This window comes from Ornithorhynchus anatinus, chromosome 17 (genome assembly GCF_004115215.2).
Source record: "Ornithorhynchus anatinus isolate Pmale09 chromosome 17, mOrnAna1.pri.v4, whole genome shotgun sequence".
NCBI classification, from domain to species: Eukaryota; Metazoa; Chordata; class Mammalia; order Monotremata; family Ornithorhynchidae; genus Ornithorhynchus; species Ornithorhynchus anatinus.
In genome coordinates, this window is record NC_041744.1 from 36,326,442 (window position 1) to 36,354,322 (window position 27,881).

Genomic DNA, 27,881 nt, shown 5'->3' on the forward strand with positions numbered 1-27,881 from the left:
TTCTCAACTCATAAAACGGGCATTTTATTTAGATGGAAACCTTGTCTTAGTTTCGCCAGGAAGAGCATCGATAGCTGTACATCTGTGGAAAAATGTAGCAATTAAAAAAAGGTTTCCTAAGGCGGTTAATATCGTCTAAAAACTGTCAGCAGTTCTGAGGGGTCCAGAGAACTTGATGCAAATACAGATTTCGGAAAGCCTAACATAGCCGTCGCTTGGCTGAAGTCCGATCAAGCGCAAACGCGCTTGATTTGGTTTACGTTTCAGAGGGCAAGGTTACTTTTACATACCTGCTGCCTTAGCTGCAGTTGAGTTTCTCAGCTGCCATCTTAATGCGCTAACTTGGACAGCGCACAAATAACGCCACATACGCTAGTCGTCGGGATCCCGGGCAGTCCAAAATATCGACGACCGGGCCATTTTTCCAAAGGACCTTCCCCGCCCCAGCTGTCAGGGAGCCGGTACATTCTGACTAGAATTTCCAGTCAAAATGGGACTCGCCTACTAACAGCACGCTGGGGAAATTTTGGATAATGTGTACGTGTCTCGTGAACACCGCGCCTCAAAAGTTTTCCAACACTCAAAAGTCCGGTATCCTCAATTCTTTTTTTTTTTTTTTAAAAAAGTCTAGAACTGTTGCCAAAGTGGCCGAATAGATATGTAAGTCCGCCGTACAGATGGAGAATGATTTATCTTATCGGAAACCACGAACGATTAGCCTAGAGGAAAGGGGCTGGGCCGGCCCTTCAATAGTTTGAAATACCGGGGCTGGAGTGAGCTGAAAAGGTCAGACGGGCACTACGACAACAGTGGAAACGGTCGCAGGGAGTCTTAGGACACAGATTCCTAGCCTGGCTCCGAGTTGCCTTAACATCACCACCCCGATGTCAAATTCACAAGTTTCTGGCCTCTCGGACGAATGCGAAGTCTGCAGCTGGAATAAAGGCAGTTCCGAGTCGCGCCTGACCCGATAGGTTAAAAATGAAGGAATTCATTCCAAGTCCCACGGTTTCTCGTCTGCAAAGTCTGCAGGTGGAATAAAGGCAGTTCCGAGTCGCGCCTGACCTGATAGGTTAAAAATGAAGGAATTCATTCCAAGTCCCACGGTTTCTCGTCTGGGCGGGCCGCTCTCCGGATTCCCCCACGTCTAGCCGGATCTCTTGCTTCTCCTTCCGCGGGTCCTCAGAGATGAGTCCGGTGGGGAATCGGGCGGCGGTCCCGGATTGGGAGCCGAGCGTCCCCCCGCCTCTCTCGGCCCTACAAGGTGAGGTTGACGGTCTCCGGGCTCAGCTTGCCCCCGCTCAAACTGTGGATCATGGCGATCATGTGAGCGTGCTTGTTCAGCTCCTCTTGCTGTCCTTTGACGAGCGTCTCTTTCTCTTCCAGGCGGGCTTCCAGCTGGCCCTTTTGAACTTCCAGGGAGGAGGCCTGGGGAAGGGTCACACAAACATGACATTAATACTATTATAATAATCTGTAACAATAACGGTATTCACTAAACACTATGTGCCAAGTCCGAATTGTACTTTCCAAGCCCAAACTGTACCTTCAAAGCGCTCAATACAGTGCTCTGCACACAGGAAGCGCTCCACAAATACGACTGAATGAATGACTGAATGTGCCAGGCGCTGGGCTAGATCCAAGCTAATCCAGTTGGACACAGTCCCGGTCCCACGTGGGGATCGCTATCTTAATCCCCATTTTCCAGGTGAGGGAACTGAGGCCCAGAGAAGTGAGATGACTTGCCCAGGGTTACACGGCAGCTAAGGGGAGGAGCCGAAATTAGAACCCAGGTCCTTGTGACTCCCGGGCCCGTGCTCTCTCCCCCGGCCCACGGCGCCCGCTCCCCCAACCCTGTCCTCACCTTGATGCTCAGCTCTTTCCTCGCCTGCTCCGTTCGGCTCAGTTCCTTCCTGAGCACATCGATGGCTTCTTCCTGGTCTTCCTTTTCTTTCTGTCGCACTTTCAGGTTGTCCTCCTGGGTCTTCACCTTCTGCTGTAAGCCTGTCGGGAGAGAGGTTCTGAGACAAGTGCGCCCGGATGCTCCTCTCTTCTTCCCTTCTGGAGATCTCCCCCGCAACCCGGTAGACGGGGCTCGGAAACCATCATCGGTTCCCGTCGGGTGAGAGGGGGTCTCTCTGAGCGGCTGCTTAAAAACCGCTCTCGGAAGGGCGGGCGGAGGGCGGGAGGGAAGAGGCGGGACGGGTGGCCGGCCTTAATCCGCGAGGCGCCCCGGGGGCCGCCCCTTTACGATCTCGCGTCGACTCTAGCGATTTAACACGGTGCTCGGCACACACGGCGGTCGCCTAACCGATCCCGCCGTTACCGTTCCTAACGAACCTGAAGAACGAGGTTGCCTTTCGGCCCCGTTGAGGGCCAAGCTTCCAGAGTCTGTTCTAAGAACTGCCTGGCCCCGACCTCGCCATCCACCGTGACAGTCTACGAGTCTCCGTTTACCCCAAAGACCGCCGTCCCCTCCCTTGAATCGCCGCCTTCAGAAAGGACGGCGACAAACCCGGCTGCTCTCGGCCAGAAGTTAAAACTCCTCCCCAGCGGGAAGGTCGGGCTCTGGGCAGAAAGCCGCGGAGTCAAGGCGGCAGAGGAGGGCGGAAAACCGGGAGGCCTCTGATGGACATTGCTGTCATTTTTTGGATTCGTATTGATGTCTGCCTCCCTTACCCTAGACTGTGAGCTCGTGGAGGGCAGGGAAAGTCGATGTTGATGGTTTTATGGTATTGTACTTCCCCAAGTGCTTAGTACAGTGCTCCGCGCATGGTGAGCGCTCAATACATACCATCAACTAAATGACTGTGGGTAGGGATCCTCTCTATCAACTTTGGTAGCGTTAGCTCGTCTCTAGACTGTGAGCTCCTTTCGGAGAGGAACGTGCCGCTCTGTTGTTATCCTGTACGCTCCCAAATGCTTAGTACAGTTCTGTGCACATAGTAAGCGCGCGATAAATACGTCTCAATGAATACTCTCTCAAGGGCTTAGCGCGCTCAATACCACCGATGCCCGAGAACAAAAAGTAAGCTGTTTATTTTTAGCCAAGCACAGTCATCTGTGCCTTTCTACCCCCCAAGTGGATTCTTTGACTATTTCACTTTGATTTCCTAAGATCTGCCCGCTGGATTTTGCGGAGGTGGGGCTGACGGGACGAAAGCCTCAACCAAAGAACGACCTACCTGCTATTTTACACTCTCGGTCCTGGAGCAGTTTCTCGACTTCTTTCTTCTGCTCTTCCGTCTCCAGTAACTGGGCGAGAGTTCTAGAAGCGGAGAGAACGGTCAGGAACCAAACTCAGCCGCCAACCACGACGGTCTTGGCTTTTAAGGCAACTTGGCCTACAGGACAGAACCCGGTCCTGGGAGGCAGAAGGCCCCGAGTTCTCATCCCTGGGTGGCCACGGGTCGGCTGTGTGACCTCTGACAAGTCACTTTCCTTCTCTGGGCCTCAGCTGCCCTATCTGTAAAATGGGGCTCAAGATGGTGCGACCCATGTGGGACAGGGACTGTCCCCGGCCTGATTAGCTTTGTATCTACCCTAGCGCTTAGTACAGGGCCTGGTGCGTAGTAAGTGCTTAGATGTCATTAAAAAGAAATGAAAAAGGAGCTTTGAGGAGGTGAGCGAGGACAGATAAAAGCTGCCCAGCTCCCTCGCCCACTGAAACCCTGGAAATATTGCGTAGAAAGAGACGGGTCGACAGAGAGAGAAACGTCCGCCAACTCGGTGGGTGGAGAGCCAGTTTCCCCACCGGCCAAGCCACGGCCGCACGCCTTAAAAGAGATCAAGAAACCGTTCCATTTACTTGTCGTTCTGCTGTTTGAGCGATTCATTCAGCTTCTTCACGGTCTCGATCTGTTTGCTCAGCGAATTACACACGGTCTGTAGATCCTGACCCTGCCGTTCCAAGGTCTCGCTCCTGAATGAAGAGAAAAAAAAGACCAAAACAAAACACGTCAAAGGATTAAGGTCTTTATAAAGAGGGGGGTAAATGCTTTTCCTGGAATACCATGGGAATTCCTGCCTCTTGCCTTTGGAAATCGGAAAGGCCAGACGTTGACTTTCTCTTTTGGATTTTTTTCCAAGGCCAAATCTTAATGACCGAGATTAAAAGATTAAGCCCCCGCTTCCTCTTCCCCCGCTCCCTTCCGCATCGTCTCTGCACCTGGATTTTCACCCTTTTTTCCACCCTTCCCTCAGCGCCACAGCACTTACGGTACTTACTGAGCACTACCTGCAGAGCACTGTTTTAGGTGCTTGGAAGAGTACAAGAATAATAATAATGATGATGGTATTTAAGTGCTATGTGCCAAGCACTGTTCTAAGCTCTGGGGTAGATAGAAGGTCAGCAGGTTGTCCCATGCAGGGCTCACAGTCTTCATCCGCATTTTACAGATGAGGTCACTGAGGCACTGAAGTTAAGTAGCTTGCCCGAGGTCACACAGCAGACAAGTGGCGGAGCCGGGATCGGAACCCACGTCCTCTGACTCCTGTGCTCTTTCCACTAAGCCACGCGGCTTCTCCGTACAACAGTGTGAGCAGACACGCTCCCTGCCCATACCGAACTGACGGTCTAGAGGGCGAGGTCGATATCAAAGCGAATGAATAGGTCATTTATAATCAATTTAAAGATATGTGCACAGGGCTGAGGGGTTGGGGCGGATATCAACTGTCTAAAGGTCCCAGATCTGAGTGCCTAGAGGAGGCAGAAGGAAGCTGTTCGATTCCATTATTCCATTTACTGCGCTCACACTGTGCTTGGGAGAGTACAAAGAAGCAACAAGTAGATATATTCCTGCCCACGGTGCCAGTCTAGAGGGGGAAAACACACGTTAATATAAATAAAAAAGCAGCGTGAGTAAGCGGGAAGCAGCGTGGCTCCGTGGAAAGAGCCTGGGCTTCGGAGTCAGAGGTCACGAGTTCGACTCCCTGCTCTGCCACTTGTCAGCTGTGCGACTGTGGGCGAGTCACTTCACTTCTCTGCGCCTCAGTTCCCTCATCTGTAAAATGGGGATTAACTGTGAGCCTCATGTGGGACGACCTGATTACCCTGTCTCTCCCCCAGCGCTTAGAACAGTGCTCTGCACAGGGTAAGCGCTTAACAAATACCAGCATTAAATAAGCAATAATTATAATGATTGATAAAGAGAGGTTGGCCCCCTCCATTTCTGGAGGACGTGGGCGTCAGCTGGGTGGCTCTGTGTGACTTTGGGCAAGTCCCTTCACTTCTCTGGGCCCCAGTTCCTCTGTCTGTAAATTGGGGATAAAGACCGTGAGCCCCGTGTGGGGCACGGATTGAGTCCAACCTGATTAGCTCCTATCTACCTCAGCGTTCAGGACGGTGCCTGACGCGTAGTAAGCGCTTAACAAATACCATCGTCAGTATCATCTGCAATCGCCTCCTTCTCTTTCCACCGGGGAGGCCACGGGAAGGACTCCAGGAAAGATAGCTTCCGGTGTCCCTCGCTGGGACCGATTCAAGATGGAACTCTGAGGGAGGACCCGGGAGGAGAAGGGAAGAAATGTCCTTCGAAGCCCGAGGGTCAGGACGTCTCCGCCTGGAGATTCATCTGCCGTTGCTGTCGGACAAACGTTCTCCCTTGGGGGACGCGGACCGTTCCAACCTGATTACCTTCTATCTACCCCGGCGCCGACAACAGCGCCTGACCCGTAGTGAGCGCTTAACCGCGAGAGGCACCGCGGCCCAGAACGGAGAGCACGGGCCCGGGAGTCAGAAGGACGCGGGTTCTAATCCCGGCTCTGCCTCTCGTCCCCTGCGTGACTCAGGGCAAGTCGCTTCGGTTCTCTGGGCCTCCGTTACACATCTGTGAAACGGGGACTGTGTCCAGTCCAATTCGCTTGCATTCCCCCCTCTCAGTGCTTAGCGGAGTCCCTCGATACCACGAGCAGCGCGTCCCTAATAACAAACAAAAACAAAGGGGCTCACTTCTGCGTGAGCTCCGCGTAAGATCTTTTCAGTAGCTCGTGCTCTTCGGCCACGGCCTGCAGCTTCCTGTTATGTTGAAAGAGGTGCTCGATGTCACTCTGGGCGCGCTCCGCCTCAACCTGCTGACACTGCAACGACGCGCTGAGCTCCTCGTTCCTCCTCTCGGCTTCCTTCAACATGGCGGCCAGGGTCCTGGTCTTCGGCAGAGCAAAAACAAGCACGGTCACAAGCCTTTCTGTCGTCTATTTCTCGACATTAACGTCGGCCTCCCCCTCTAGACGGGGAATGTGTCCGCTCTATCGTTCTCCTGGGCTCTCCCGAGCGCTTAGTACAGTAAGTGCTCCATACTGACTGAAATGGCGGGGGTCTCCGATTCCGTCGCTTGCGGCGTGAGGCTGCGTCGTCTTAGGGGAGGAATAAAAAATTACGGGGTGCTCTCAGGCAGCTAGTGAGTTAGCAAGCATTTACCGCCGTTTCGAAACCAAGTTGGAATACGATCGTGCTGGCAATGGAAACCTATCATTGTTTTCTCAATAATGACGACAGTAATAATAATAATGATGATAATTGTGCCACTCTGTTAAGACTTTAGTGCGTGCCAAGCACTCTATCAAGCGCAGGGGTGGATACAAAATCCTCAGGTCCCACACGGGGCTCGCAGTCCGACTAGGCGGGCGAATGGGTGTCGAGTCTCCATTTTGCAAATAAGGGAACCGAGGTACAGAGAGGTGAAGGGACTTGCCCAAGGTCACCCAGCAGACCAGTAGCGGTGCCAGGATTAGAAGCCGGGTCTCCCGACTTCCAGGCCGTGCTCTCTCCCCACTGCTTCTCTGAGGCACTTTCAAAAATCTTAGCATGAAACCAGGCAGATATTATAAATCAGTAATTTCTAAGATGCAATTTCTAGATACGAACAGCTGTGGGGCTGAGGATGGGGAAGGGCGAATGGCAAAATGACCACAGGTCACAGATCTGAATCATATTCACTCAGTCGTATTTATCGAGCACTTACTGTGTGCAGAACACTGTACCAAGCGCCTGGAATGTACAGTCTGGCGACAGAGAGAGACAATCCCTGCCCAGCAACGGGCTCACAGTCTAAAAGGGGGAGACGGACTTTGGTCTCCCCGAATGTCTAATTTCAAGACAGTTTCTTCTTGACTAAGACTCTACTGAAGCAATTTCCAGAGGGATTCTCACCGGGCGGTGCCCCGTTCGTCCGACTGGGGTCGAGGCTGCTTTTTTTTCCCCTCCTTTTTTAAATGGCACGAGTTAAGCCGGGTTCCTATATACCCGACACCGTACCGAGCGCTGGGACAGATTCCCACACGGGGCTCACGACTGTAATCCCCATTTTCCGGAAGAGGGAACTGAGGCCCAGTAAGTGAAGTGACCGGTCCCAGGTCACCCAGCAGCCAAGGGGTTAGAAGCGAGGTCCTTCCGACTCCCGGGCCCACGCTGCTTCCCGGGAAGGCTTCCGTCGGCTTCCTCTCCCCTCCCGCCACGGTCACGCGTCCTCGCCGCGCTCACCTCTGACTCCGCCTGGGCTCTCTGACGCCGGTACTGACCGATCAGCCGGTCCGCCTGGGCGAGGGCTAGGGCTTTGGCCTCCAAAAGGTCCTGCAACCTGTTCTCTTTGGACTACAAGACGCGTTATTAGTGCCGCTCGGAGCCGAAGCGGGACCGCGCCCTCCCCGAGTCTATCCCGCAGCAGGCGAACCTGCCAGACTCATTCAAAAATAAAGACGAATAATCCACCCGGACTCACCGCTAACGTCGACAGCTTCTGCTCGTAGACGGCCATTACGTCAGACAGTCTCACATCGGGTACCCGGTCCGTCATCTAGAAGGGAATAGCCGCAGAGCAGAAAGTGATCCGTTGTCCAATTTCACCCCGGAGGCTTGTCGGGCACCACGTTAAGTACCCGCTACGAGAGCTGGCACAAATTGAGTTCGGACCCGTGATGAGGCTCAACGCCTCGACGGCCCTGTTCACGACCCGTGACGATAACGACGACGACAGTGGAGGTGATTAAGCGCTTACTCTGCACCGGGCGCCGTACTAAGCTCTGGGGTGGATACAAACAAACCGGGTTGGATACGCTTATTCATTCACTCGTATTTACTGAGCGCTTACTGTGTGCAAAGCACTTCACTAAGTGCTCGGGAGAGCACAAGATAACGACAGACACATTCCTGCCCACAACGAGCTTACCGAGCGTTTACTAGGTGCACAGCCCTGTTGTAAGCGCCTAGGAGAGTTCAATACAACAGAATTAGGAGGCATATTCTCTGTCCGTAATAAGGGAGCCGTCTAAAGGGGGAAGTGCTGATTTCACCTGGCTATCGAACGAGAACGCTGCACTGGAAAGGAATGACTAGGAATTCCTCTCCAACGTTGGGCTGCGTCTATCACGTCGATTCACAGCACGCCCACAAATCTGTAAATAAATGAAAAAACCCCCACGCCGGGGTCTGGGGTCTGGATGCCGTGGTTTCCCCTCAGGTTGAAAAGCCGCTAGAGCCCGGGCCTGGGGGTCAGAAGGACCTGGGCTCCGGTCCTCGTTCTGCTACTTGTTGGCTGCGACCTTGGGCGAGTCACTTCCCTTCCCTGGGCCTCAGTTCCCTCATCTGTAAAATGGAGATTAGATCTGGGAGCCCCATGTGGGCCAGGGACTCTGTCCAACTTGGTTTGCTGGGATCTATCTTAGACTTGAGCAAGACACCTCCTGCCCCTAGCCAGCACCAGCTCGAAGCAAACCACCCAGGGCAGAGCCCTCCTCTGTGCCTCAGTTCCCTCATCTGTAAAATGGGGCTCAAGACTGTGAGCACCAGGGGGGACTGGGACTGCGTCCAACCTGCTCTACACACAGTCAGCGTTCAATACATAAAATTGAATGAATGAACCCAATTATCTCGTATCTACCTCCAGCACTTAGAACAGTGCCTGGCCTAAATGCCACCACCACAACATAAAGGTTGGCTTTTTGGCTGATTATTATTATTATTATTATTATTTTTTAACCCCATCGGCCCTCTGGCCCGGAGCACCTCACCTCCATTCCCGAACGGAGCCTCTGGATCAGGTCCTGGATGCTGACGTCAGACGGGCCGTCGCTGGAGGCCCGGGGTGTGAGGTTCTTGGCGGCGGTGGCGAAGGAGGTCAGCGAGGCCCGCGTCTGCATCCTCTGGGACGAGAGCTCCGATTCCTGGCGCCGGTAGGCATTGTTGGCGGCGATGCTTTCCCCGAGTCTACGTGGGGAAGGTCGTGGTGATGACGACGATGACGGCGGTATTTGTCATGCGCTCACCGTGTACCAGACGCTGTACTGGGCGCCGGGTAGATATAAATTAAATCAGGTTGGACAGGCCATGTCCCACATGGGACACGATCTCAATCCCCATTTTACAGAGGAGGTGACTGAAGCACAGAGAAGAAAAACGACTTGCTCCGGGTCACATGGAAGACAGGTGGCGGAACCGGGATCAGAACCCCCAGGCTCGGGCTCTACCCACCAGACCGCCCTGCTCCTCTAGGTCTTGAGGGCTGCCTGGAGGCAACGTACACTCGCTAGCTCTGTACGCCCCTCTGGACTTCAGCTCACCGTGGGCGGGGACTGCGTCTACCCCACCCTGTTGTACTGGGCTCTCCCAAGCGCTTAGTACAGCGCTCTACGCGCGGGAAGCACTCAAAGACGACGGACTGACTCAGGGCGCTCCATGCTGAGAAGCAGCGTGTGTGGCCGAGTGGATAGAGCACGGACCCGGGAGTCAGAAAGACCTGGGTTCTAACCCCGGCTCCACCACTTTTCTGCTGCGTGACCTCGGGCGAGACACCTCACCCCTCCGGGCCTCGGTTCCCTCATCTGTAAAATGAGGACCGAGACCGTGAGCCCCATGCGGGACGGGGACTGTATCCAACCCAATTAGCTTGTATCTACCTCCGTGCTTAGATCAGTGCCTGGCACATAGTAAAGCGCTTAACAAACACCATAAAAAAAGGAAACCAGACACAAACATAACACCCAACTCTCACCCGGCCTACGGCTGCCAAGTGGAAACGATCTAGACCAGATCCAAATTCCTAAATGGTTTCTTCTTCCCAGATCGCTGCATCAAAAACAAACTCCTCACCGTCGGTTTTAAAGCCCGCAATCACCTCACTCCCTCCTACCTCGCCACGCGACTCTCCTACTCCAACCCAGCCCGCGCACTTCGCTCCTCTAATGCCAACCTTCTCACCGCGCCTCCGTCTCGTCCCTCTCTCCGCCGACCCCTCGCCCGCGTCCTCCCTCTTCAAATCCGACAGTGACTCTCCCCCTCTTCAAAGCCTTATTGAGAAGACATCTCCTCCAGGAGGCCTTCCCTGACTAAAGCCCCCTTTTCCTCTTTTCCCACTCCCTTCTGATTTTCCTCCGTTTCCTCCCTGCTCCCAGTCCCACAGCACTTACGTCCATATCTGGAACTTATTTATTTCTATTAACGTCCACGTCCCCGCTGCTCTAGACCGTAAACTCGTCGTGGGCAAGGGACGTGTCTGTTTACTGTCATACCGTACTCCCCCAAGCGCTAGGCACAGTGCTCTGCACACAGTAAGCACTCGATAAATACAACTGACTGGCTTGGGAACACCTGCCTCTTCCAAGACAGTTTGCAAACCCGGAGGGGAATCGTTGGAGACGCCGACACGCCGTAGGACGAACCGATTTGGGCTTCCGCCCCCGGGATTCCAACTAGGGCGGTCTCGGCCCGCCTCCCCCGGGGGGGGGGGGGCGCGACGGACAGCCGATCACTTACACGACGGCGGGGAAGTCCGGGAGCGGGGCCGCCTCGAACAGGATCCGAAGCCCGGACTGCACCTGCTCCCTGCAGTCTGACGTGATGGAGAAAGTCAGCGGGATGACTAAGCGCTGATCCTGAGGAGGGTAGAGCAGGAGTTTATTCATTCGGTCAGATTTATTGAGCGTTTACTGTGGGCAGAGCGCTGTACTGAGCGTTTGGGAGAGTAAGATACAACAATAAACAGACACGATCCCTGCCCACGACGAGCTTCCGGTCGAGAGGACGAGCTTCCCGTCTAGAGGAGTTGGATGGGAAGAGTCACCCGCGGGCATTTAGCGAGCGGGTGCGCTTTATTCATCAATCCACCGTCTTCCCTGAGCAACGTGCTGTGTGCAGAGCACTGCGTTAAGCGGTTGGGAGAGTACAACACATTCGAGTTGATAGACAACGATCCCCGCCCACAAGGAGCTTACAGTCGAGGGGGCCCGAGTGGCCTAGCGGATAGAGCACGGACCTGGGAAGCAGGAGACCTGGGTTCCAATCCTGGCTCTACCAATCGCCCGCTCTTAGTTTCTCTGGGCCTCAGTTTCCTCTTCTCTACCATGGGGATTAAGTACCTGTTCTCCCTGATAATAATAAGGGTAATGACTGTGATATCACAGTACGTTCCAGGCACTGTAATAAACGCTGGGGTAGATACAAGCGAATCGGGTTGGATACAATCCCTGTCCCACGTAGGGCTCACGGTCTCCACCTCCATTTTACAGATGAGGCAAGTCAAGTGACTCGCCTAAGGTCACACGGCAGACAGATGGCGTAGCCTGGACCAGAACCCATGACCTCTGACGCCCAGGCCGTGCTCTAGCCACAGTTGCACGAGGACTGTGTCCGACCAGATTCTCTTGCGTCTACCTCAGCGTTTGTAGAGTGCTCGACACAGTCAAAAATCGTGACGATCAGCATCGTTCTCCCGCCCGGCCTCATCAGCGTGGGCAGAAGGGACGGGAAAACAGAGAAATATTAAATGGAGAGGTGCCTTAAGATCATAAGACTTTCAGAAGACCTAAGGATTCTTTCTAGCTGACGACATCTGCGTTTAGACTTCTGCTCTCCACCTCTGCGACGGAGGAAATGAATGACAACAGTCAAACAAATTCAATCGGTGAAGGCAACAACAGATCTGAGCGGTGTGGAAGAAGTCTAGTTTCCTTTGAATCGTTTAAGCCATCCTTGCGGAAATCTAACCTTAAATTAGCTGGCTGGGTGTATCTCAAATACCAACCACGACATCTGTTCCATGCTTACAAACTTTTTTTTTCCTCCCCAAACGAGGGAAGGAGAAAAACAACCGAGAAGAGTTCCGTTCATTCAGATGGAAAGTGGCCTGGCGGAAGGAGCACGGGCCTGGGAGCCAGAGGGCCTGAGTTCTAATTCCGGCTTGTCTGCCGTGCGTGACCCTGGACAGGTCACTTCACTCCTCTGCGCCTCAGTTACCTCATCTGGAAGTTGGGGGGATGAAGACTGTGAGCCCCACGTGGGACGGGGACTGTATCTAATAGGGTTAGCCAGTGCTCAGCCCGGTCCCTGTTTTACGGCATACGCTTAAATGCCATAAAAAAAAAAAGCGGAGAGGGAGAAATTAAATAAGTAACGACTACAGCAACTAATAACAATGATGAGGGCATTTGCTGAGCGCTTACTATGTGCCAAGCCACTGTACTAAGCACTGGGGTGGAGAGAAGCGAATGGAGTTGAACACAGTTCCTGTCCCAGATGGGGCTCACCGGCTCAATCCCCATTTTACAGATGAGGTAACAGAGGCCCAGAGAAGTGAAGTCACTCGACCAAGGTCACACAGCAGACAAGTGGAGGAGCTGGGATTAGAACCCAGGATCTTCTGACTCCCAGGGCCGCGATTTATCCACTACGCCATGCTGGTTGTCAAAAAAGACCAAAAAAAAAAAGAAAAAAAAGACTTCAAAACCGGGCTACGTTTTCAAGACGCTCCGGCTATTTGTGCCTTCTAGCGTAGCAATACATCTTGATTTAACTGGGACCCAGGCCCACCGTTTAAATGCATTATAACATTCTACCTGTCAGATCTGTCTCTAGACCGTAAGCTCTCATTGTAGGCAGGGAACCTGTCTATCAACTCTGTCGCATTTTACTCTCCCAAGCGTTCAGTACAGCCCCCTGCACCACAGTAAGCGTTCAATAGATATGAAATATCTTCCCAAATACCAGTAACACCGACATCATCCACTGCTTTAAAGCGTTTAAGAAATGTCGGCATTAAATCGAGCGTGCTTTCAAAACCCGAGAGAGAGTTTAAGAAGATTTCGGCTTCCGGGGCAACTGCTTCCTAAAGGGTCTAAACAGCATAATCCATTAAAATTAGGTTTCTAGGAGTACAAGAGTTATAATCCATTACATTTAGGGGTACAAGAGTTTAGGAGTGTTTCAGGATTTTGGGGTTCGAGGATCACCCGTGATTCTCGATACTCTGTCGGCGCCACCGACCGAAACCTACCTGAAGGATTTTGTAGAAGCTGACTTCCATTCCCGGTACCAACTGCTTCAGTCTACTCATCAGATCGAGGGTTTTCAAAATGACGGCAGCGGCCAGTTGGCTTTGAAAACAGGTCGCCGAAAAGTTAAGACGCCGCGAGGCCCGGGATAACCCTCGCCCTCCCCTCCCGCCGGAACTCCGAATCATTTCCCGTTCGATACTTTGAACTTCTCGCAGAAACCGGGGGAGGTTTAAGAGGCGCCAAAATGACAGAGGTCAAATATCCTCTGAAAATACCATACCAACTGGCAGGAGCTGAAAAGCAGCGAGGCCTAGCGGAAAGAGCACAGACCTGGGAGTCAGAGGACTTGGTTTTAAGTCACTTGACTTCTCGGTGCCTCAGTTCCCTCATCTGTAAAATGGGGATGAAGACTGCGCGCCTCACGTGGGACAACCCGATAACCCTGTATCTCCCCCAGCGCTTAGAACGGTGCTCGGCACATAGTAAGCGCTCAGCAAATACCAACATCATCATCATCATCATCATTTTAATCCCGGCTCCACCGCGTGTTTGCCGTTTGACACTGAGCAAATCACTTAACTTCTCTGGGCCTCAGTGTTCTCAGCTGAAAAATGGGAATTAAATCTTCCACCCTCCAACTTAGGCTGGGAGCCCCAGGTGAAACAAGCAGTGTGTCCAACCTGATTATCCTGTATCTACCCCAGTGCTTAGTATTCATTCATTCATTCAATAGTATTTATTGAGCGCTTACTAGGTGCAGAGCACCGTACTAAGCGCTTGGGATGAACAAGTCGGCAACAGATAGAGACGGTCCCTGCCTTCCGACGGGCTCACGGTCTAATCGGGGGAGACGGACGGACGAGGACGATGGCGATAAACAGAGTCGAGGGGAAGGACGTCTCGTAAAAACCGATGGCGACTAAATAGAAGCGAGGCGATGTACATCTCATCAACAGAATAAATAGGGTGATGAAAATATATACAGTCGAGCGGACGAGTACGGTGCCGAGGGGATGGGAAGGGAGAGGGGGAGGAGCAGAGGGAGATGGGGGGAGAAGAGGGTTAAGCCGCGGAGAGGTGAAGGGGGGGGCGGTGGAGGGAGTAGAGGGAGAAGGGGAGCTCGGTCTGGGAAGGCCTCTCGGAGGAGGTGAGTTTTAAGTAGGGTTTTGAAGAGGGGAAGAGAATCAGTTTGGCGGAGGTGAGGAGGGAGGACGCGGCCCGGGGGTCGACGGCGGGACGGGCGAGACCGAGGGACGGCGAGGAGGCGGGCGGCGGAGGAGCGGAGCGTGGTGGGTGGGCGGTGGAGAGAGAGAAGGGAGGAGAGGTAGGAAGGGGCGAGGTGACGGACGGCCTCGAAGCCTAGAGTGAGGAGTTTTCGTTTGGAGCGGGGGTCGACAGGCGACCACTGGAGGTGTTTAAGAAGGGGAGTGACGGGCCCAGAGCGTTTCTGCGGGAAGCTGAGCCGGGCAGCGGAGTGAAGAAGAGACCGGAGCGGGCGAGAGAGGAGGAAGTACCGCGCTTGGCACCCCGCTAGCGCTTAATACTGTGCGAAATTTAAGTACTTCCAAGGCTGCATCGGTCGCTCTGGTGTGGTTATGAAACTGCCCTTCCGGCCAGCGTGGATGGCTCTTATCTGCCCTTCTAGCAGGAGCTGGAACATCCCGATAGGTCTCCGTTCCTCCTTATTCCTCCCCGCCTCACCCCCCCGAAACCGTGCCCCTTCCCCGACGAACCGACAGAGCCTTAGTAGGGTTAGAGCGGAACAATCGGTTCAACTGAGAAGCAATACGGCCTAGTGGACAGAACACAGGCCCGGGGATCGGAAGGACCCGCGTTCTAATCCCGGCTCCGCCACTTGCCTGCCGTATCCGTTAGAGAACTCAGTAGGGCGCCCGGCACATAATAAGCGCTCAATATCACAATTATTATTAACGCTCACCACAGTTCCGAGTCGGTGATTTTGGTTCCAAAGGCAAATTCAATCCCTCGCCAGGTGAACTGCTGCTCGATCAGAGAGGTGCATCGCTGGGGCGACATCACCTTAGCCGTGTGCGTTTTCAGCTCATCGTCGCCGCAGAGGGGTGGGCTCGGTTAAGGGGGGGGCGGAGACGAAAAGCTCGAGGACGGCGGTCGTCTAGGTCACTTAAAGGGAAGCGGCGTGGTGTAGTGGGTAGAGCGCGGGTCCGGGAATCAGAGGGACCTGGGTTCTAACCCCGGTTCCGCCACTCGTCTGCCGTGTGACCTCGGGCGAGTCACTTTTGCTTCTCTGGGCCTCAGTTCCCTCAGCTGGAAAATGGGGACTGAGACCGCGAGCCCCATCTGGGACAGACACGGAGTCCGACCCACTCAGTTTCTATCTACCCCAGTGCTTAGAACGGTGTCTGGCACACGGTAAACTCTTAACAGCACAATTATGATCAGAAGCGGTGTGACCTGACGGCTAGAGCACGGGCCTGGGAATCAGAAGGATTACCATGTATCTACCTCAGCACTTAACACAGTGCCTGGCGCATAGTAAGCGCTTAACGTGAAAACATACAAACACACAGATTTCTAAAATTCAGCAAAATTGAGGGGAGCGGGGGGAAACCACTCCCCAGGCAGATTCAAAGCATTTAATCAACACTTCTATTCCTTCAATAGTTTTAGCTTGAAAGTCAAATCGATGAGCAGTAAAGGAGAAGAAGGAGAAGCTCATTACTTTCAATACAGCGTTTCCTCTTGAGGAGCTTCATTCTAAGCAAATATCATTATTATTACCAATAATAGCAACAGTGGAATCTGTTATATTTATGCCTAATGGACAGAGCACAGGCCCGGGAGTCGGATCAGCTGGCTTCTAATCCCAGCTTCGCCGCCGGTCTGCTGTGTGACCCTGGGCCTCGGTTCCCTCATCCATAAAATGGGACTTCGACTGTGATACCGAATGTGGGCCATCGGATGTGTGCGACCCGCTTAGCTCGTCTCTACCCCAGTGTTTAGTACAGTGCCTGGCGCAGAGTAAGCACTTAAACACCACAATTACACGACAAGCACTGTACTAAGCCCTGGGGTAGAGGTAGGTGAGAGAATCGGATCCCACATGGGACTTGGCAGTCCAAGCAGGAGGGAGAACAGGGGTCGAATTCTCAATCCACAGACGAGGGAAGCGAGGCCCAGGGAAGAGCAGCGACGTGCCCAAGGTCACAGGGCACGGGGAGCACGAGAAGCGACCCAAACGAGGAGCCCGGAACCTACCGGGAACGGGGAATTTTAGAATTGGGACCCGAGAAAGGATATTGAGCAGGACGTCCATGGCCTTGACCATCCTCTGGCATTTCCTCTTGGCCAAGGGCTCCTCCAGGCTGGGCTCGGGGCCCTGGAGCTGGTCGAGGAGGGCCGGCAGCAGCAGGGTCGCCCACCGGTCGGCCGAGGAGCAGCGCGAGGAAGTATCCAGGGCGTCCTGGAGGGGGCGGCCAGCCCCGGGGGGGCAAAACCACCGGGACAAACACAACAAGTCGGTCGGTCAATCATCCATTCATTTGAATTTAGAGTGTTGTGGCGTGCAGAGCACCGTACTAAGCGCCTGGGAGAGTACAACAGAACAATCAACAGACACATTCCCTGCCCATAACGAGCTTACAGTCCACAGAGAAGGGTTTTCCTTTAAACCACCCTCTTCGAGTTGTTCAACCCCAACCCTTTCATCTTCAATCGCCAGGGGAGTCCTGAATCGCACCCGCTCAGCTCTCCTTTGCTTTTATTTCCCTTGGACGTTCTTTTCCCCCTTTCTCCGTCCGCCAAAGTCTCGACCCGTTTGCTGATGACGACCGTGGTATCCGTTAGGTGCCCACTACGCGTCAGGCACCGTACTAAGCGCTGGAGTAGATACAAGATCATCAGGCTGGACCCAGTCGCTGTCCCACATGGGGCTTAAACCCCCATTTTCCAGATGAGGCAACTGAGGCCTCGCAAAGTGAAGCGACTTGCCCAAGGTCACAGAGCAGAGAGGGGGCAGAGCCGGGATCAGAACCCAGGTCCTCCCGCTCCCGTGCTCTTTCCACGAGGCCACGCTGCTTCTCCGACGAGCAAACCGGCCAAACCCCAACCTTGAGCTGAGGTAACCGAGGCCCAGAGAGGCGCTCCGCCGGCGGGGGAGGAAACCCGTTCGGGTCTAGCCGCGGTTACCTCAAATATTTCCTTGAAGAGTTCCAGGGCTAGAACGGAGCAGTTTTCGGGGGCTTCCAGGGGCTGGCCGGACCAGCGCAGCAGAGCGACCAGCGGGTCGGGGGACTTGGGCCGGCCGCCCAGCCGGGAGTTCCCCGAGGCGGAGGCTTCCAGGATCGCTTGGCTGAGAGTGTGGCGGAGGTCGCTCACTGAACAAAAGGCAAGAAGTAATTCTAAAACCTGTGCAACGGAGAACACACACACACACACACACAAATACACACACCACCTCGTTAAAGCGCCACCGTCGTGACTCGCCGGGGACCGAAGCCCCATCACAGTGATAATCGTGGGATCCGGTAAGCGCTTCCGGTGTGCCGGGCACTGTACTGAGCGTCGGGGGGGATACAAGCAAATCCGGTTGGACAGAGTCCCCGACCCACATGGGACTCTCAGTCTTATTTTACAGACGAGGGAAAGGAGGCACGGAGAAGTGAAGTGCCTTGCCCCACGGCCCACAGCAGACAAGTGGCAGAGCCGGGATCGGAACCCAGGTCCCCCTGACCCCCAGGCCCGTGCTCTATCCACTAGGCCATGCTGCACGGCTGATGAATAATTATGCATATTTCTTAAGCGCTTATGTGAAAATAACCATACGAAGAGCCGGGGTGGATACAGTCCCCATCTCAACCCCCATTTCACAGATGAGTTAACTGAGGGAAGTAAAGTGACTCGCCCAACAGACAAGTGGAGGAGCGGGGATTAGAACCCATGACCCTCTGACTCCCAGGCCCGTACTCTAGCCAGGGGATTCGTCAGAACCTGGGACTCTATTCTCGGTTCAAGGGCAGCGACGCCCATCCGCTCGAAACGATCTGCCAGGGCAGTCTGTCGTGTTGAGGGGGCGCAAAGAAAGTTTTCAAATACCTTGCAGGAGGAGTCGGGGTCTTTGCCTTGAAGGAGCCCCAGGACCTGGTTGAGGCACGAAGTGAAGTGCTCGTATCTGAGCGGGAAAGAAATCAAATGGCGCCTATTAGCTTTTCCAACGATCGTACGTATCGAGCGCTTACCGTGTGCAGAGCTCTGAACCAAGTGCAATATAACAGAGTCGGTAGGAACGTTCCCTGCTCGTGACGAGCTTACGGTCCAGAGCGTCTGCCGAAACTCCAGCCCCAACGGGGGTCTCTCAGGGAGGGTTTACGGGGGAGCTAGTAGCAGAGTTTTCTGCCCCTCACTCTTCTACTCAAGCGCTACTTTCAAGGTTTCGGAGGGAGACCTTCTTCATTTCCAACGGATTATCGCTCTTCCCACCTTCGGAGTCTTACTGAAGCCCATCTCCTCCACCAGGCCTTCCCCGCCCGAGCCCCATTTCCTCTTCTCCCATTCCCTTCGGCATCACCCCTCCCTCAGCCCCGCAGCACTTATGCACATATTCACTGATATTAATGTCTGTCTCCCCCTCTAGACTGGAAGCTCCCCGTGGGCAGGGTATGTGCCTTGCCAATCCCGTCACACTGTACTCCTCCAAGCACTGTGTACAGCGCTCCGCACGTGGTTAGCGCCCGACAGATATGACGGATCAACTGAGGCCGTACCTGGTGAGATAATCGGCAATTTTGGGGTTCTTGAGGAGATCCATCAGCAAGTCCACAGAATACTTTCGGGTTAACGTTCCATCACCGTTAACGAGAATATTAAAGATCAACTGAAAGGTCTGATGAATATTTCGGGCATGGAAGAGCTTAAGAACAAAAAACAAACCAAAAAAAAAGGAGGGAGACAAGAGAACAGATGTTATTTCACGGTATTCAGTGCTTTCTATATACCAGATGCCGTACTGAGCATTGGGGTAGATACGAGGTTTGGGTTGGACACAGTCCCTGTCCCACACTGGGCTTAATTCCCATTCGACAGATGAGGAAACTGGGGCAGAGAGAGAGGCGAAGCGATTTGCCCGAGGTTCCGCAGCGAGCCGGGATTAGAATCCAGGTCCTGTGACTCCCAGGTCCGGGCTCTTTCCACTAGGCCACGCTGCTTCTCTAGAAAAGCCACCCCGGCAGAGCACGATTTCCTGCCAGCCAAAGACAAGGAACAGCTCGAATCGCAAAACCCGTGACGTCTGGGTTTTTAGCCCACGGACCCCAAAATGAACGGTCCCTTGAGGAGAACCCCAGAAGCATCCAAACATATCTCCTCCTCACCTTTTCTCCCACCTCCTCATTCAACGTAAGGCTGGCTAAAACCGAGAGGGCGAACACCACGATGGTTAAACTGCTGTGGGCCAAGAAACTTATCAGCGAGCGATACAGAGCCTTTATGGAGCTCTGCAGAGGGAAAAGAAGAGCAAATATAAATCAGGCGGAGGAGAATAAGTCTCACTTTTCTCCCATCCCACTTTCCTCCCACAGAACAAATGCCAGGATCCAGGGCATTTAACAAGGGTCACCACGAGCACCTCTACCCTGAAGATTTACCCTTCGCGATTTCTCACATTCCAGAGCCACCCTCCTGCCAACTCATCCCCCCAGAATACGTCAGCCAGGATCTGATTTCCTGACTAGATTGCAAGCTCGTTGTGGGCAGGGAATGTGTCTGGACTCTCCCAAGCACCTAGTACAGTGCTCTGCACACAGTAAGCGCTCAATAAATATGACTGGACTAGGGTCGGGTGACTGGAGACAGGAGACGGAGTCAGCTAATAAGTCAGAGGGCGACTGAAGTCCAACGAAGTCGATGTTTTGGAGGGAAACCCCGTGAAAACAGCTGGGTAGTATCCCTTCCAACCTACTTCCTATTTCCTACTCCTTCCTACTGTCTGCTGTGTGACCCTGAACAAGTCATTTCTTTGGGCCTCAGTTCTCTCATCTGTAAAACGGAGATGAAGACCGTGAGCCCCGGGTGGGACGGGGACCGTGTCCGATCCGCTCGCATCTACTCCAGCGCAGGGTACGGTGTCCGGAACGTAGTAAGCACTTGAATACCACACATCATTATTATTATGATAATTATTATTATCATTATAAGGGCCAGCTCTCCCAACCCCATTCTGCCTCTTTCGGGAACGTTTTCCGGGTCTCTGTCGACTCCGGTCACGCCCAGGCCCAACCGACAACTGAATATTTAAAAAAATATTTATTTCACAGGAGCGCGCTCCCTTGAGATCCCTCTAAGTTCCTCGTGGGCAGGAATTGTGCTTACCGATTCCACTGCACCGAACTCTCCCTAGTGCTTAGCACGGTGCTCTGCACGCTGATCGATTCACTGAGCCCGCAGTGCGCTCTGTACTATGTGCTTGGGGGAGTACAATATTACGATATAACAGACACATTCCCTGCCTACAAGAAGCCTGCAGTCTAGAGGGGGAGAGAGACAGTGTTGTAAATAAATCGATTACGGATAGATACAAAAGTACCGTGAGGCTAAGTACCGTCGGTCGATCCATCCCGACTAAAAGCAAAAGTTGCCCATCTCCTCCGTCCTCCGGTACCGATCCGAGCTTTAACTTTCGGCCGGAGTTGGGTCCGGGCCGGGGTAGGGGGTGTGAGGTGGGGAGGGGACAAAGTCACTTTAGGCTTCATCTCATCACTCCCCTCTGTCCTGAGGGAGATGGTTGTGGCCCCCCGAGTTCCAGAGAACTCCTCGCTGGCGAGAAACCGGGGAGGACGCTTTCGTCGGGCTCACCCCGCCCTACCGGCACCCCAACCCGAGACCCGTGACGGAGAAGACGACCTCCGAACCCTCACCAGAGATTTGACGTGGGCCTGAACGGAGAGGTTGTGACGACAGAGATTTGCCAGCAGTCCCAGGCAAGGCACCGTCAGCTCGTCTTCCGGAGCTTGGCTGTCGGGAAGAGAAGAGGGCGGCATTCGGTTGAAATCCAATCGGCTCGAACCTACACGCGCTGATTGCCAGACCGAAGTCTGATCGCCTGCAGCTACCGGAACATTTTCGTTCCCCGAGAAACCAAACCTCTCATTAACAAAACGGCACCGGCAAGAGGCTGGCCGGCTCGCTCACTGCGTTCGGGAACGAGGTGGACCCGTTATTATACAAATACAACGTCTCATCCTCCGAGAGACCGAGGGTGAGTGTGCACACGGATATCTCGGTGGAATTTAAATGCTCTGTTCCTGGTTGCCGGAGTCGTTTTCTCAAAGAGATCCCCGGGGCTTCTCTCAGACTCCACTGGCTACTGACAGATTGGCGGGCCGGGAACACATCTGCCAAAAGAAATCCCTAGTGCTTTCCACAGATTGATGGGCCGGGAACATAGCCGCCAACTCTTGTAGTCTCCAAACGCTTAGTACAGAGCTCAGCACATAGTAAGCGCTCAATAAAGAACAACGGTAACTCTGGTATCTGTTACGACTTACCACGTGCCAGGCACCGTACTAAAGCACTAGAGTGGAGAGAAGCAAATTTGAGTTGGACAAAGGCCTTTGTCCCACTCGGGGCTCACGATCTTCGTCCCCATCGGACAGATGAGGGAACTGAGAAGTGAAATGACTTGCCTGAGATCACACAGCAGACAACTGCCATTGATGACTTAGACGCTGTGCTACGTCGCTTCTTTAAGCTCAATATAAAAAAGTGGTACGTTTCATCTTTCCCCACTCAAGTTAAAAAGAAAAATAAAGTCACGTTAACGGAAAGATTTCTTCCAGTTTCTAAAACGGGCTAAGCCATGCTGTACAAGTGCAACCGAAAAACACCCCCCACGACTTACATGTGACATATCAGGTACGTAATCAGTTCATTCATGTTGGACCCGGCATGGAAAACGTTCACATTGTAGGTTAATCTCTGCAGGAACTGGACACTCTGGGGAATAAAAGGATTATCGATATGCATCAAAACAGGTTCTCTTTTGCCCCGGGAATTTACTTTTTGGGTACCATTAGGGAGCGTGGTGTACACCTGTGGGGTACCTAAAGCCGAGAGTCCTCTAGACCGTAAGCTCGTTGTGAGCAGGGAATGTGTCTGCTTATCGTTGTACTGTTCTCTCCCAAGCGCCCTGCACGCGGTAAGCTCTCAAATACGAAGGAAGGAATACCTAGAGAGGTGACCAACTTAGCGGCGATCTGCCCGTCGGGAAGATTCCGTCTGGTTCTCTAGTCGTGCCGATTTGAGAAGAGCGGGTATTTTTCAGACACGAGTCCGCTTTCTTCCCTCCTCCCGAGATGGATTCCTGACCCTGCCTACAACCTGGAGCCTTTGGATTCCCACCCTTTTCCTTTCCCTCAAGCTAGCCGGGTTTCCCTTTGGTTTTTTGATGACATTTGTTAAGCACCCACTACGTGCCAGGCACCGTACTGAACGCCGGGGAGGACGCAGGGTAACCGCGTTGGACACGATCCCTGCCCTACACAGGGTGCTCAGTCTTGATCCCACATTCGCAGACGAGGGAGCCGAGGCCCAGAGAAGCGAAGCGGCTGGCCCGAGGTCACACGGTAGACGAGGGGCGGTGCCGGAATTAGAATCCAGGTCCTTCTGACTTCAAGGCCCGTGTTCGATCCACTACCCCACGCTGCTTCTCTCATCAATAGGTGGGGATGAAGCCCGGGAGCCCCATGTGGGCCGAGGGCTGGGTCCAATCTGAACGGCGCACACGGTAAGCGTTTAAACAAAGAGCATAAAACAACAAAAACTAGGTGAAGCGAGGCAATTTTTTGAAAAAACAACGACCGCCTTCATACCTGTAACAATACGGAGTCACTGTGGGCTGTGCTGCTCCGATAAACCACTCCGGCCAAAACGCTATTCAGATGGAAGGTGTTCTGGAGAGAGCTTCTGATCTCACTGTCGGTAGCTGTGATTAACGACGAGAAACACAACGGGCATCGTATTCGCGTCCGTACACATGGGGCGTCTTCGACGGCCGCTTCGATACACCACTAGATCACAGTTTACCAAGCGTGTGCCGTGCCAGATGCTTGGGAGAGTCGAAATACAGAATTGGAGACACATTTCCTGCCCACGAGGACCTACAAGTCCAGAAGGGGCGACGGGCATTCATAGAAACTCTTTATTTAGAATTACTAGAGGAGCAGCGCGGCTCAGGGGCAAGAGCCCGGGCTTGGGAGTCAGAGGCGGTGGGTCCTAAACCCGGCTCCGCCACTTGTCAGCCGGGTGGCTCCGGGCAAGTCACTTCACTTCTCTGTGCCTCAGTTACCTCATCTGGAAAAATGGGGATGAAGACTGTGAGCCCCACGTGGGACCACCCGATTACCTCGTATCTCCTCCAGCGCTTAGAACAGTGCTTGGCACACAGCAAACACCATCATTATTATTATCATCTCCTTGAGGTCAGGGATCGTGTCCACTATTTCTACTGCACTCTCCCAAGCGCTCAGTACAGTGCTCTGCACAGAGCAAGCGCTCAATAAATACCACCGACTGATCGATGACGGTGGGCTCTGCTCAGACGGTAGTGGAGATGGAGGCCACGGGGGTGGTTTCTAGCTTCGAAAGCTTGTTCCGGGCAAGGAAAGCGTCTGCCAATTCTGCCATAGCGTCCTCTCCGGAGCGCTCAGTAGAGTGCTCGGCACATGGTCAGCGCCCAATCAACACCACTGACTGCTGTCAACGGGATTCGGTCCTTGCCAACAACGTGCAGGGCTCCGGCTACTTTCTGAAACCGGTCTCCCCGATCCCCGGGGAGGAGGCCGACATCCCCGGCGGCTCGAGATTAGCCGGCGGGGAGGGAAGAGGAAAAGAGAGGGTGTGTGTGACGGGGGAGAGTCCTCCAGTCACGCCCAGAGCAGCGACACCCACCACCGGCAAGAGCACGGGCTTGGGAGTCCGAGGACGTGGGTTCTAATCCCGGCCCGGCCACCCGACTGATCTCACCGAGCTGAGAGAGCAAACCGAGGACGCTCAGCGTGAGGGAAGGGCTTAGATTTGGGTCGTCGAGGAGTTCCACGAGACACGTCAGGCATTCGCTGGGCAGTAGCTCGTTGGAAGCGAACAGCCGGGTGAGTTTCTGTCCCGACAGAACCTGAAAAACAGTTGTTTACCGAACATTAGTCAAACCTGGTTCGTTTTCTTGAAATGGCACTTGTTTAGTGGTCACCGTGTGCCAGGCGCTGTACCAAGCGCTGGGGTAGATTCTAGCCGACTGGGTCGGACACAGTCCGTACCCCACGTGGGGCTCCCAGCCTTAATCCCCACGTTACAGATGAGGTAACTGAGGCCCAGAGAGGCGAAGTGAGTCGCCCGAGGTCACACGGCAGACAAGTGGCGGAGCCGGGATCGGGACCCGGGTCCTTCGGACTCCCTGGAGGTCTGGGCTCTTCCTCCCAGGCCACGCTGCTGGTTCAGCGCATCTCCGGATGTCCCACCAAATGCCTCAGCGGCGTCATCCTCCACTCGATCCGCTTTTTCGGCCGGTTTTAGACCTTCCCGACGTCTCCGGAATCCGCCCTTTCCTCTCCATCCCACCTGCCGCCCCCCCGCCCCCGGTCCACGCTCTCCTCCCATCCCGCCCGAATGACCGCATCGGCCTCCCTGCTGACCTACCTGCTTCCCATCCCACCCCTCTCGGGACGCACTTCGCTCCGCAGCCTGGGGTCAGGAGAGAAGCAGCGTGGCCTAACGGTTAGAGCGCGGGCCTACCGGGAGTCGGAAGGACCTGGCTTCTACCACCTGTCTGCCGCGTGACTTTGGGCAAGTCGCTTTACTTCTCGGGTCCCTCATCTGGAAAATGGGGATCAAGACCGGGAGACCCACGTGGGACCGGCCCATCTCCTCCAAGAAGCCTTCCCCGACTTAAGCCCATCTCTCCTCTTCTCCCGCTCCCTTCTGCGCCGCTCTTACTTGTTCCTTCATTCGTCCAGTTCGTATATTTCTGTATACATCTGGTATTTATCTACTTATAGACATTTATCTATTATTATTACTGTATCTATTATATTATTGTATTATATTACTGTATCTCTCATATGTATTTATCTATAGATATTTATCTATTATTATAGTATATTATTGTATCTATTATATGTATTTATTTATAGGTATCTATTTATACGTAAGCCTCCCCCTACAGACTGCGAGCTCGTTACGGGCATCTGCTCCATCCTAATCCTCCTCGACCTCTCAGCTGCTCTTGACACCACCGACCACCCCCTCTTCCTGGAAACGCTATCCAGCCTTGGCTTCTCCGTCCCCTCCGGGTTCTCCTCTTAACTCTCCGGCCGCTCGTTCTCAGTCCCCTTCGTGGACTCCTCCTCCGCCTCCCGTCCCCGACTGTGGGGGTCCCTCAAGGTTCGGTGCTGGGTCCCCGTCTATTCTCCATCTCCCTCGGAGAACTCATCCGCTCCCCCGGCTTCGACTATCACCTCTATGGGGACGATTCCCAAATCTCCATCTCCAGCCCCGATCTCTCTCCCCCACCCCCGCGGCCTCATGTTTCCGCCCGCCTTCAGGACATCCCTCCGTGGACGTATCATCCGTCACCTCAAATTAAATACGTCCCAAACCGAACTCTTCATCTTCCGTAGGGACTGGGTTCGGTCCGATTTCGTTATATCTACCCCGAACTTGCCACATAATAGGTATTTAAAAAACTACGTAATTACTATTATAATTTTATTTACACCGATGTCTGTTTCCCCCTCCAGACCGTAAGCTCCTTGTGGGCAGGGAACGGGGCTACGAGCTGAAAAGCAGCGCGGTGTAGCGGCCAGAGCTCAGACGGGGCCCGGAGAGTCGGAGGTTCTGATCCCCGCTCCGCCAACTGTCTGCTGTGTGACCCCGGGCAAGCCCCTTCACTTCTCCGGGCCTCAGTTCCCTCATCTGTAAAATGGGGATCGAACCTGTGAGCCCCGCACGGGGACAGGGACTGCGTCCAGCGTGATCTGTTTGTATCCATCCCAGCGCTTAGTACGGTGCCTGGCACATAGTAGACGCTTAATACTAAACCTCATCTTGTAAAACGGGGACTGAGATTGTGAGCCCAACATGGGACGGCGACTGTGCCCACCCCGATTTGCCTGTTTCCACCCCACTGCTTAGAACGGTGCCTGGCACATAGTAAGCGCTTAACGGATACCATAACTACTGTTACCACCATTATTCGTTCGGCACTTACTACGCGCCGGGTACCGTACCGGCTCAGTGGAAAGAGCCCAGGATTGGGAGTCAGAGGACACGGGTTCCTAAACCTGCCTCTGCCACTTGTCGGCTGTGTGACCGTGGGTGAGTCGCTTCACGTCTCTGGGCCTCAGTGACCTCACCTGTAAAACGGGGACTGAGAGCGTGAGCCCCACAACCCGATCGCCCCGTATCTCTTATCCCGGCGCTCAGGACGGTGCCGAGCCTATAGCAAGCGCGTAACAGATACCCTCATTGTTATCATCCGAGTGGACGCCAGCAGCAAATCGGGGCGGACGGAGTCCCCGTCCCGCTATGGGGCTCACCGTCTCGATCCCCGTTTTACAGACGGGGGAACTGAGGCCTGGCGAAGTGACTTGCCCAAGGCTCAGGTGGCTTAACGAATACCACCACTATCTGCTGGGTGACCTCGGGCGAGTCGCTTCACTTCCCTGGGCCTCGAACAGACCGTAAGCCCGTCACCGGGCAGGGGCGGTCTCTTATCTGTTGCCGATCCGTCCACTCCAAGCGCTTAGTCCGGTGCTCTGCACATAGTAAGCGCTCAAAAGATGCTACTGGATGAATGGGCCTCAGTGACCTCATCTGTCAAATGGGGATGAAAAGACCGTGAGCCCCACGTGGGCCAACCTGATCACCCTGCATCCTCTCCAGCGCTTAGAACAGCGCTCTGCACATAGTAAGCGCTCAAAAGATGCTACTGGCTGCGTGCAGGGGCCTCAGTGACCTCATCTGTCAAATGGGGATGAAAAGACCGTGAGCCCCACGTGGGCCAACCTGATCACCCTGTATCCTCTCCGGCGCTCAGAACAGTGCTCTGCACATAGTAAGCGCTTAACATAGGCCATTATGATCCCCACTGTTCCCCTGGACTCCCTAAGCGTTTAGCACAGTGCTCCGCTAGCAGCGAGCGCCCGGCAGATCCCACCGACCGGCGATTGACTGGTTGCAGGCAGGGGCGGCATCTTCCCCCGGCTGCCCGGGAGGGGGCGCCCGCGGGCCGCGCAGGACGGCGACGCCTTGCCCCGTTCCGGCCGGGAGGGGGCGCCCGCGGGCCGCGCGGGCCGGCCAGCGGCGTTCCCCCACCCCCCCCCCGCCCCTCACCTCCAGGTGGCGCTGCAGCTGGGCCGCGTTGGCCTCGGTGTTGGCGGCCTTGTAATGCCCGGCGGCGAGGAGCAGGGACTTCATCCAGACGGCGGCGTCCATGGCGGAGCGGGAGGCCGCCGCCGCCGCCGCCCGCGCCCTTTTTTTCGATTTCCTTGGCCCCGCCCTTGTCCCCCGACTTCCGCTTCCGGTCTCGAGCCGGCTCCGCCCGGGGCCGTGGGGCGGGGGGAGAGAGCGCGATGGCCTGCCAGATCTCGCGA

The 27,881-nt window shown here is 54.4% G+C and overlaps 1 protein-coding gene across 2 annotated transcripts; it reads right to left on the reverse strand.

The window, feature by feature from the left end:
* CIP2A (cellular inhibitor of PP2A) lies at nucleotides 1–27,755 on the reverse strand. Of its 2 annotated transcripts, XR_005660982.1 has the most exons (22): nucleotides 27,622–27,755; nucleotides 24,259–24,406; nucleotides 23,106–23,218; nucleotides 22,136–22,230; nucleotides 21,153–21,249; nucleotides 19,611–19,733; nucleotides 19,005–19,150; nucleotides 18,337–18,412; nucleotides 17,431–17,649; nucleotides 16,543–16,705; nucleotides 15,203–15,344; nucleotides 13,263–13,362; nucleotides 10,748–10,866; nucleotides 9,007–9,202; nucleotides 7,719–7,793; nucleotides 7,481–7,591; nucleotides 5,951–6,147; nucleotides 3,809–3,922; nucleotides 3,186–3,268; nucleotides 1,865–2,004; nucleotides 291–1,428; nucleotides 1–82 (listed from the first exon to the last, which is right to left on the reverse strand). XR_005660982.1 is itself a non-coding variant. In XM_029082586.2 (21 exons), the coding sequence occupies exons 1-21, from the start codon at nucleotides 27,721–27,723 to the stop codon at nucleotides 1,258–1,260; spliced, it is 2,730 nt and encodes a 909-aa protein (XP_028938419.1). In that variant the 5' UTR covers nucleotides 27,724–27,755; the 3' UTR covers nucleotides 1–1,257. The 2 variants fall into 2 exon arrangements, 1 of the variants encoding a protein (XP_028938419.1); XM_029082586.2 differs by having other exon boundaries at nucleotides 1–1,428.
* Nucleotides 27,756–27,881: the final 126 nt, after the last annotated feature.